Raw genomic sequence first — 11,643 nt, 5'->3', positions numbered from 1 at the left:
GGGCAATCTGTGAGGCATGATTTTATTCCAATAGACTCCAAAGATGAAGGTGAGAACGCCATCAAAAATTGTAAAATGGAGATCAAATATATTTCTAATGCAACTACCTTAGAGTTAAGAAATGCTATGTAATGACGGTCTATAAAATCTAGCACTGTTTTCCACAGAGCAGTGAGACCTCCCTGGTATTCACGCAGATGTCTTCAGTATTGAGGGTTACAAGATTAATAGACCAAACTTTTTTATGGATATATTCTATTTAGGCCTCCTGCAAAGCTATAGATTGAAATGGTACATATCACTTAGCTGTGGCTAACACACTAAAATGAACAATAGCAACAATTCAGCAGACAGCATTTTAACAAAAGTAGCTTAGGGATTTATTTATGTTGGTTTGGTTTTCTAAAGAAATACATTTGGTTCATTTCTTGTATTCAATTTTTTAAGCCCTACAACTTTGAGCAGATATAGTTTAGGTCCAAGCAGGTCATCTACTCAAATAATGAAAATGCATTAAAAATGAAAGTCTTCAAGGGAATCTAGGTCTAAAGCAGTGGGCGATGAATGCTCAGTGCAGCCTCTGCTAGAACTGTGCATCTCTCTCAGGAGGGCATAAACCAGTGGCCCAGCTACCAGAGTCGGCAGGAGTCCACACCTCTGTTCATCGTGGAATTGGGTGGACAGTTAAAAGCTTTCTGGAATTCTTCAAAGTTACTAACTGCACCATTGACCCTGAAAAAAAAGATATGTCAAAACACATATCATTTCATTCTTACACATCAACAGGTTCTATATAAAGCTGTAGCAGTATATTGCTAGAAGGAATATGATGTTCATTTAGTCTGTTTATAGGGAGACAACTGAGCCCAAAATGATTAAATAATTTTCCAAGAAAATTAACAGAGCTGAGACTAGAACCAGCATCTCCTGAATACCAAGCAAATACTCATTTATTCTTCCAGCACTCTTCAAATTCTTATAAAACTATATCATTACCAATACTTAGTATTTCCAAATAGTTCTTTTAAGTTAGCTTTTTATGGAAAATATAACTAACATAAAGTGCACAAATCTTAAATGTAGAACTTTTCAGGGTTTTTTTTTTTTTTGTGTATATGCCCAGCACCCAGAAGGCTCCTGCCTCTCCCTACCAATAGCACCTTCAAAGGTAACTACTATTCTGATCTCTTTTGCCTGCTTTTAAACTCCATATGAATGGAATCCACAGTATGTACTGTTTGGTCTTTGATTCCTTTCACTCAATATAATGTCTAAAAGAGACATCCATGTTGTTGCATTTCTAACTATTTGTAAAAAAAAAAAAATTCTGGCTGGCTCGGTGGCTCAGCCTGTAATCCCAGCACCTTTGGGAGGCCCAGGAGAGTGGACTGCCTGAGTCTGCGGGTTTGAGACCAGCCCGGGCAACTTGATGAGACCTCATGTCTGAAATAAATAAAAAATTAGCCAGGCATGGTAGTGTGCACCTGTAGATCAGCTACTTGGAAGGCTGAGGCGGAAGATTTCACCAGAGCTCAGCAAGTCGATGCTGAGGTGGTTGTGAATGTGTCATTGCACTCCAGACTGGGTGACAGAGTGAGACACCAACTCAAAAAAAAAAAAAAAAAAATTCTGACTGAGCACATAACATCCACAAGGATACCTGATCCCAAAGCAGGTGAAGTGGGGACCAAAGAGAGGCCCAAACTTCATCTGTACAATGATCACTTATGTACCTAATCCTGAATTGTACCCGACATCTTTAAAATTTAAAAAAAATTCGGCCGGGCTCAGTGGCTCAGCCTGTAATCCCGCGCTTTGGGAGGCCAAGGTGAGTGGATTGCCTGAGCCCGCGGGTTCGAGACCCGCCTGGGCAACTTGGTAAGACCTCATCTCTACAATAAATCGAAAATCAGCCAGGTGTGGTAGCACGCGCCTGTAATTCTGGCTACTCAGAAGGCTGAGGCGGAAGGATTGCTGGAGCCCAGCAGATTGAGGCTGTAGTGGCCGGGAGCCACTGCACTCCAGTCTGGACAATGTAGTGAGACTCCAACTCAAAAAAAAAAAAATTCATTCAGTCTGTGAAAACATTTTCTCTAATTGAAAGTACCTAGTTATTACTGATAAGCAATTCTTCACTGGAGTTAGCTCCAAAATCTGGTGTCCTTATATAAGTTCATGACTACAGTAAAAACTGTGGATTTCTACTCAGCACTTTGACTGTAACTGACTTTTGGGAGTGGTATTTCCATTGTGTGATTTCTACTGCACTCAAAATCTATAGTTACTTGCAGACATCAGTAACAAGCCAGACCAAAAAAAAAAAACTTCCCCCTCATCTATTTCTTACTCAACTGCACGTTCAAAAAGTTGACTAGAGACTCAGCATTCTCAGTTACTGACTATTTCTTCTCTAATGACTTTGTTACCTACGGGCATTTGAATAAATGTGATGGCTTGTATCCAAAAAATCCCCATAACGTCTTATGTTTTAGCTGGATGTATGGGTAGGGATGCATATTTCATAGTGTGATTCACCCTAGGCAAGTGTTAAAGTTAGAATATAGCTGATAATTAGTAAGCATACTCGATAAAATTATCAGCTAAAATCCAACATTACAGGCAACTAGTTAGCAAAAGGAAATTCGTTTCTAAAAACTTAGCTGTTTGAGTAATTAATCTACTGTGTGATTTCATCTGCACCATTTGTCAGTGGGAACACATTTTAGTCTGTTAGAGACTGTCAGCCTTCATGACAGTCTAGCCCAGTGGGGAGGAATTTCCAACACAGTGATTAGATTTTTATGCTTGTGAGTAATTTATAGTCAATTTCTGAAGCACATCTAAGGCAAGGTTTTAGGAATGGACTTTAAAATATAGGAGAAATTTTAGATGACTTTCCTGCAAAATGCTAATGGATTCATTTAAACATTAAATATAAAGATAAACAGATATAATATAATATGTTCTAATCAAAAAATGAATAAATATAAATTATTATGGTTTCTTGGAGTCTTCATTATTCTTATCTGTTCCCTATTACAATTTCTCTCAAACTATAGAACCTAGTACAGGGTAGGTATTATTAACCTTAATTTTATTTTTACTTAATATTTTATACATTCTGACAATTAAATAAGACCGTAGTTCATAGTCTTTCTCCTCGAAATATAAACAATTCGAACTGAAAAGCCAAAATGTAGAGTCTCTAACTTTAGATATAAACTGTAATTGCTAAATATCCCCATATCTTCCTTTGTACTCTGTTATTGAGAAAGTGGGCATGATTCATGTTTGTTGGTTAACTGTGTGAAAGAACAAGAGGGATTAAACAGGATATTTTTTATAACCAGAGCTCTAGGTGTCTTAAGGCAGAGGACATCAGATCTCATCGTTTCCTAAGACGATACAGATTGGTTTTTGGCCTGGGCATAAAAGTATCACTGGATAAATAAAATATTTCACTCTACTGAGTACCCATGGTGTTCACCCATGGATTGCTACCTTTCAAAAACTAGAAGATAATAAATTGGATGTAATACTAAAGCTATGGTTTGGATTCCAAATTGCCTTTGGAGTCTTGTAGAGTCTCTTGATGCAACACTAGAGTGGAGGAATGTACAAGTCCCCACCAGCAAACTACCAATGAAGGAAAAGGTGCTTAATTTCTGTTTGGGCAGATTTTTTCTTTGTCTGCAAAATAGAAATCACACAGTTCACAGTACAGGCTCTTGTTCAGGTCACCAACTGGTAGAAACCTGGGATAGCTGGGTTAGGAAGGAAATGGAGAGATGCATGGTTAAAAACTGGTATCACTCATTTTCCCATTTACCTAAACTGAGGGGGGCTGTGAGCACCAATTTGAACTTGTTCTCGGGCAGCTTCTGGTCTGTAGGAATTGCACCTCACCTAGAAGAGAAAGGCATCCCAATAAATACACTTCCTTTCCAATTATACATTGTCTACTGTCTTAACTGCTCCAAGTATGCTGAAGAATAATTTTAGAATCAATGGATGACAAACAGTTTTAGTAGAGCGGATAAAACCTTCATCAGTAATAACAACCATTGTTCTGATCCCCAGAGTAAAAGGTTTTATCAATGTGAATAATTTCACAATTTGAGTAAATTAGGAAGGTTTCCAGACAAGTGCTTTAAATCAAGAGGATCATATATGTGCCCAGGAATTGACCAATGTATTCATTCAATGGATTTAATGCTTGAAATAGTCATTATCAAATTTAATCATACTCATTCAAATCAACAAAATGAATCTGCCACCCACTATTGAGAATAGTCATGAGAAGTTAGTGTTTGTTCCCAAGTGTCTCACTTGCCTTATAGGCCTGGGATAATGGTACACTTCTCCATCTCCTTCTAAGTTAGGCATGGTTATATGACTTTCTCTGGCCAATGAAATGTGAGCAGAAGCAGAAGTGCTGTCACTTCCGTGCTGAAGCTTTAAAAACCTGACAGAAGTTTTAAGAGCCTTATGAACAATTTAAGATACTACATTAAAGGCCAGGGCATGTTTCCTCATATTTCTTTGCTACTCCTGTGGTGACCACAGAGGCACATGCTAAGATAAAGATTCCAAAATCCAAGTTCTTCAGTAAAAACTACAAACAGAGCCCTGCTGCTGACCTCTGTTGGGACAAGAAGCATGAAGAAGCAATAAATTTTTGTGGTGGTATTTGTTTCTGCAGCATAACCTGCTTAATCCTGACCTGACTTGCCATATACCTTGAGATATGACATTGTCTTGAAGTACAAAGAGAACTAGGACACATGAATATGGGGGGAAATGTTCTAAGTGGAGGGAGAAATAGAAACAAAGACGTATTTGAGGGGAAAGAAAGCGCGACATTTAGCTTGGCTGGAACAAGTGGTGCATAACAGGCAGCAATGGAAGAGGGAGGAAAGTGCCACATTTCTGAAGTCCTGAGCTTATATTTTTCTGAAGTCCTGTTTATATTTAAACACTGTTCTTGAATAAGAAAATGATAAAATTCAGATTTTTTGAAAGATTTATGTGGCAGGGATGCATAATAGCAAAAAAAATTAAAGACTAGTTAGATTATTTATAGGCACCAGAAAATTCTCAATGGATGTCACTAAATAAATAGAAATTAGAATGGAGAGAAGTAGAAGGATGAGAAGAATATCTGAGAAAAAGATGGACAGGTTGCAGTAACTACAGGGATATAGTAAGCAGGAAAGGTGACATGATGCTATTGCTTTTGATGAAGATAAACCATCAGTCGCTGTGGTTCTGAATTTGACTTTGAAGATGTTTTTGTAATATGATTCCTTAATTGCCTCAGAAGCTAGCTAATGTGAAATTGGTTCTGGCATTTCTTCTTATATTCTTACATTATTATATAGTACTATCTTTGCTTCATATATCATTTAAGAGTTTTCTGAAAACACATTATGGTTGATACTGTTTTCCTACTACCTTCCCAGGAGGGAAAATAACCTTACTTACTATAAGCAAACTTACTCCAAAGTGCAAGAGTTTGAAAATCTCCTCATTCTGTCAGTGGGAAAAGCTCCAAGATAAATTCCTCACTAGTGATATAAAATAGCTTTCCACACTTTTTACCCCTAAATCTCTTTAGTTTAAAATAAATCAGATATGATTTGGTATTATATTTAGAGACATTTCAAAATTATAACTGTATTATCACTATCCATTTGTTTATTTCATCTACAAAGAAACATTGTGGACTACAATGTAAATAATAAAAACTGAGGCCCCCCTATACTGTGTTCTCTAGAGTAAGGGTCAGTAGACTTTTTCTGTAAAGAGACAGATTATAAATATTTTAGACTTTGAAGGCCATAAAGTCTCTATTTCAACTACTCAACTGTACCATTGTAGTACAAACCAGTTGCAGACAATGGATAAATAAGTAAGTGTGGCTGTTTTAAAAAAAAATTTACAAAAACAGGAAGCTGGCCATATTTGGCCTTAGTTTGCCAACCCCAACTCTATAAAGCTCTAACTACTTTTGTGTACTTATTTTAGATACCTGACCCAGTAATGACCCAAAAGAACGTCTCCTTAGTGGAACTGTGCTAGTCTTCTTCCTTTCAAGCAATTGATCTAAAAGTATCAAGTATCTTCAACATATGCAGCATCTTTGCTGGATGCTATGGAGATACATGAGAAATGTAAGGATCCAGAAGATTCACTGTGGAGATAAAATTAAGTTTTTTGAACTTTTGAAGAACAATTAAGTACTCAACTGCATGGTAATGAAGGTAAGTATAACATGAGTTGAAGATAAGAGAAAATAATAAGGATTGGAGTCCTTGGGGAAGAGTTTATGGAAGATGTAGATGGTGGAACTCGACATGGATCCTGAAGGATAAAGCTGGGATTGAATAATTTGAGGGGGAAGAGTGGGAAGGGGAAAATATTATAGAAGGAGAATAGAATGAAATCCACAGAAACAGTAACGGGTATGACTGTGAAATGCCAGTGAGGATACCTGCCTGGCTATGGTTGAGTTTTTCTTATCCAATGGAGTTATGAGAAATGAAGGTGGGTTGGGTGGAGTTGAATCAGATTGAGAACTTTGGAAGCCAGATGAAGGTATTTGGGCTCAGCATGGTAGGCATTCAGGAGTCAGTGTAGTTCTTTCAGCAGGTTGGTAATAAAATAAAAGTGGTATTTCAGTGGCATGCAAAATAGTGGTGAAAGATACTGACATCACAGAACCATGCTAAAAGGCTGTTGAGATCATCCATAATATAGAAGATAACAAGGTTAAGACTGTAGATGATGAGATAGGGTAATGGGGATGCTATGGTCTGAATATTTGCATCTCAAAAAAATCATATATTGAAACCCTAATCCCATTTAATGATATTAGGTGGTGGGGCCTTTGGGAGGTGACTAAGTCATGAGGGTGACGTCCTTATTAATGGGATTAGTGCCCTTATAAGAAGAGGCCAGAGAGCCAGCTAGCTCTTTTTGCCATGTGAGAACACAGCAAGAAGTCAGCAATCTGCAACCTAGAAGAAGGGCCTCACCAGAACCCAATCCTGCTAGCACCCTGACCTTAGGCTTTCAGCCTCCATAACTGTGACAAATTTATGTTGTTTATAAGCCACCCAATTTATAATACTTTGTCACAGTAACCTAAACTGGCTAAAATAGGGGAAAAGGAGAGGTTGAATCTGAAAAGCATTTAAAGAGATGAAACACCTAACTTTTGGAACACATGCCATAAAAATAAAGGTAGATAAATCAAATAAAATAGGATCTAGGATTTCCAGGAAAATCCAAAGACTAGGGTGTGGAGGGGCTTTGATAAAAATAGAAAACTGAAAAGGAAAGTAATTTTGTTAATGACTACAGTTTTGTTGACATCAGATTATTACATAATAATTTTTTACGGGGAGATACCCCTTATCAACAAGGGTGCCTGAACCAAGCATATTTGTATACCTAACCCTTAACTGTACCCCACAATATCAAAATTAAAAATATTGATATAAAAATAAATAAAAAGTTTAAAAGAGGAAAAATAATAATAATAACTTTTTGGCATTATTATGTCAACTTTTTTCTCTTATTTGTATTCAATTTGAAAGAAAGAAAATTTATGTAAGTCCCCTACCTTGTTCCACTCTCTAAGTTTTTAAAAATATTTTCTTTTTATTATATAATCAGAAGGTACAAATGCATTGTAACATGTCAGCTTTAATAAATAAAAGAAGCCAAGCAGGTGAGAATCTTTGACCAGAGTCAACTGTAGAAGACTTGTCACTGGATGAGCTTACTGAACAGTGAATACAAAGACAGGAACAAAAGGTTGCAGTGAAGAAAATTTTTGTCTAGCTTTGAGCACATAAATACACATATGCCCACTGTGATGTCATGTATCCCTGATTTCTTCAAAAATGTTACCTACATGTTTGTGACATAAACCAGTGCAATAACCAATAGCAAAGAATTGGCACTTGCCTCATTAGCCAGAGACTCAAACTCAGAATTGTGCTTTATTTAGTGCACATCTTTCTTGCAATTTCTGCTGTGAGACCCTATGAAACTCACAAAAGAGTGGCACTTCTCTCCTTGTCTTTGTTGTTGATTTTTCACCTCTAGCAGTCTTTGCATATGCATTCAACAGTTGGGAGCATAGCCCTGAGGGTCTCGCATAGGTTGAGAGTGGTAGGATAAAGTGAGAAAATGAGACAAAGAACGAGAAATATAGAAAAGGGCAAGGCAATAAATGCCAAAGAACAAGTTATTAGAAATGGTTACAAATAATAGCAAACTCATTAAAAGTCAAGAGATACTGGAGAACTATCAAGTGAGTTACCATAGGCCAGTAACCCACTTGAGAAAAAATATCAATCAACCTTGATTCAATTCAGTTGATTAATCCTGAAAATAATTAGCAAAATAAAAGTTTGGCTATAATCAAAGTCATGCCATTAAACTTCTGTTCCCAATTTTTGATCAAGGAAATAATCTAAAGTCCTACAGCTCATATTTGATGTCCCTTCCTTGGTCTACTCACATGAGCATAACTCAGGAAGAAGAGCTGGTTGTTGGTGAATGCAATACTTGGTAGAAGAGGCTCCTCAACTCCCTGCCTTTTGTCATTTATCCATTTTCTGTAAGCCTAGTGAGAGAAGCAAATAAGCAAATAGATGAGCCTCTGCAGTGGTGGTTTTCTCTTTTCTCATCCAGCACAAAGGTATCAAGCATATACTTTTGCCATGTGCAAAATGCATCACGTCAAGTTGTCCTTTAAGAAAAATGGGGGTGGGGGGGTGAGAGACACAACATCAATAAGGCTACCTACCTGATCTCAAACCAGGCAAACTGGGGACCAAAAGGAGGCCCAAACTTTACCTGTACGATGACAACTTGCATGCCTAATCCTGAATTTACCCCACATCTTTAAAATAAAAAAAAAATGTAAAGAAAATAAAACAAATACCTGGAAATGCAAATCCATGTTCTATTTCTTACCAGTGAGGCAGGAGCACCAGTAAAAAGACCTTGCCTGCCAGCCGGGTTCAGTGGCTCAGCCTGTAATCCCGCGCCTTGGGAGGCTGAGGTGAGTGAATTGCCTGAGCCCGCAGGTTCGAGACCCACCTGGGCAACTTGATGAGACCTCATCTCTACAATAAAAATCCAAAAAAATCAGCTGGGTGTGGTAGCGCGCGCCTGTAGTTCCAGCTACTTGGAAGGCTGAGGCGGAAGGATCGCCGGAGCCCAGCGGGTCGAGGCTGTGGTGGCCGGGAGCGGCCACTGCACTCCAGTCTGGGTGACAGAGTGAGACTCCAACTCAAAAAAAAAAGACCTTGCCTGCAATAAATACCAAAGCACCCAAGCCAAAGTGTTCAGACATTAAACAACTCTTTTAAAAAGCTCTTCTCTCTATTCTTACCAGAGGACAAACAAATCTAACACAATGGCAAGGCCCCTATATCAATACATTTGGGGGTCAACATACTGTCATTTTTTTTCTCAAGTAAGAGGGAAAACTATCATCTTCCATCACCCTCATTTTTGTAAAATAAAGTCTATTTTTTTAAAGTTTTTTTATTTAGGGGCAACCCTTTCAGGTCCTCTCCTACTTTGTGAGTTTCTCTGTCCTCTCAATAAATCCGGCTTTCTAAAATAAAATATATATATATTTTTTTTAAATATGTAGGATACAATTCAGGGTTAGGTATATACATTTTCATTATGCAGGTACCCTTGTTGATGAGATGTGCCCCCCCACACCCTTCCCTGGCAGTTTCCCACCACTGCCAATCCAATAAAGTCTACTTTAACTAGAATAGAAGAAGGTTATAACCTGGGAATAACAGTATGGTCTTTAAATTGAATGCATTTAGCTTTATGAAATGTTTTTCACATTATCCTTATGTTTCTTGTTTAACCACAGACCAGTAGATGATGAAAATGTTATTATGGACTCTTACTTGGCCCAGTATATGAGAACTACTACCTTCTGACCATAATTTAGAAGTGATATTTTAAGAGAAAGGTATAAAGAAGGCTATAGAGAGAGCTGTACTCAAGGAAAACTCCTATGTACCTAGCTCTAGTGTCAAGCTAGTGTCATGGTAAGCTTTGATAATATATTTTATGAAAACTATCATTTAAATGCATGATTCTTAATAACAAATATTATTCTTTAGGTGACTATGCACCAAAAACAAAAATGCAGTTCTATGTATATAATAGAGTCAGTGGGGAAATACAATTCTATTTACAGAAATTCCATATCTAACTTTTCAAAAATCATGACTGTAGTATAAATTGAGGTACACTCATATGGTGTTTTACAGCTTAATTTTTAAAACCACAGTAAATGTAGCAGTGCATACCCTAAAAGCTTCCCGCAGGCCTCCATTATCGGCAATATTTTCTCCCAGGGTTCTCTTCCCTTTCACCTAACAAAAAGAAAATTAAAAGAGTGTTTTGTGGTCAACTATCATTCAGCAAGAAGCAGACATATTATAGCAAGGTAACTGTCATGTTTTAAATAGAAAATTATAGTCAATAAATCAGAGGTAGTCCTAATATATTTTGAGATTGCAAACCAACCACAGCAAGGCACTTTTGAATATAATCATTTCTATTTTAGTATGCTACACATTTATTTCTCACCTACCTCTTTATTCTCACCAATTTAGCCAGTTCCAACAAAACATTAACAATATTCTAAGTGACTTTGGCTTAATGGGAAAAATACAGAAATGTCAATACACAGGTTACTTTCTGTGATTAACTCACATAATTTGAGTATTTTTCTCATTGTTCCTGTGTTTCCAAAAATTTACCGTCCACACAGGACCAAGATTTCAAGACCAACCATCATCATTTTAACTTCAGCAATGGCCATGAAAAATGAAAAAAATGGGTAGTTCTCCGGGGGAAAAAAATCAAATAGAAGTAGTGCAGATCACAAGGTCGAGGTTTGCAATATGTATGACAATTATCCAAGCATGGTGAAGAAATTCTTCCCAATACTCAAAGATTATTTCTTAAAACCTTGAATGAGCCAGGATAAAAATATTCGCAACCAATATAAGCCTACCAACCAAATCCAACCTGCTGTTTATTCTTGTATTGGCTGCAAAGTAAGACTGGATTCTACATATTCCAATGACTGGAGGGTGACGGGAGAAATCAAAAGAAGAACAATAGCTTGTGGCACATGAAAATTTTATGAAATTCAAATTTCAGTGTCCATAAATCAAGTTTTATGGAACACAGCCATGCCCATTCATACACATGTTATCTGCAGTTGCTCTCTTGCTACAATGTTAAATAGCTGCAACAGAGACCATACTCCCCACAGAGCCTAAATTATTTACTATCTGGATCATTATAGAAAAGTTTGCCAACCCCTGTGTTGTAGGCAAGATAATGGTTTCCAAAAATGTTTGCATCCTAATCTCTGGAACCTGTAACTACGTTACCTTACAATGGCAAAGGGAACTTTTTAAAGATGTGATTAATTAAGAATCTTGAGATGAGGACATTATCCTGTATCATCTAGGTGGAGCTAATGTAATTATAAGAGTCCTTACAAAAGGAAAAGGGAGGCAAGAGAGTGAGTGTTAGAGCGATGTGATGTGAGAAAACTCCACTAGTCATTGCTGG

The 11,643-nt window shown here is 37.2% G+C and overlaps 1 protein-coding gene across 1 annotated transcript in view; it reads right to left on the bottom strand.

Annotated features, from left to right (window-relative positions):
- Positions 1 to 214: 214 nt before the first annotated feature.
- Positions 215 to 11,643, bottom strand: part of LOC103252876 (phosphate-regulating neutral endopeptidase-like) — a 50,913-nt gene continuing 39,484 nt past the window's right edge. The window contains exons 6-9 of the mRNA XM_021709331.1: positions 10,362 to 10,427; positions 8,534 to 8,638; positions 3,830 to 3,906; positions 215 to 732 (exon numbers count right to left, since the gene is read on the bottom strand). Coding sequence (XP_021565006.1) covers positions 630 to 732; positions 3,830 to 3,906; positions 8,534 to 8,638; positions 10,362 to 10,427 — 351 coding nt within the window. The 3' untranslated portion in view covers positions 215 to 629. The remainder of the gene's footprint in view (positions 733 to 3,829; positions 3,907 to 8,533; positions 8,639 to 10,361; positions 10,428 to 11,643) is intronic.

The sequence above is a fragment of the Carlito syrichta genome, unplaced genomic scaffold (assembly GCF_000164805.1).
Source record: "Carlito syrichta isolate Samal-C Ts95f unplaced genomic scaffold, Tarsius_syrichta-2.0.1 Scaffold174522, whole genome shotgun sequence".
Lineage (NCBI taxonomy): Eukaryota > Metazoa > Chordata > Mammalia > Primates > Tarsiidae > Carlito > Carlito syrichta.
This window is presented reverse-complemented; position numbering and strand designations above follow the sequence as displayed.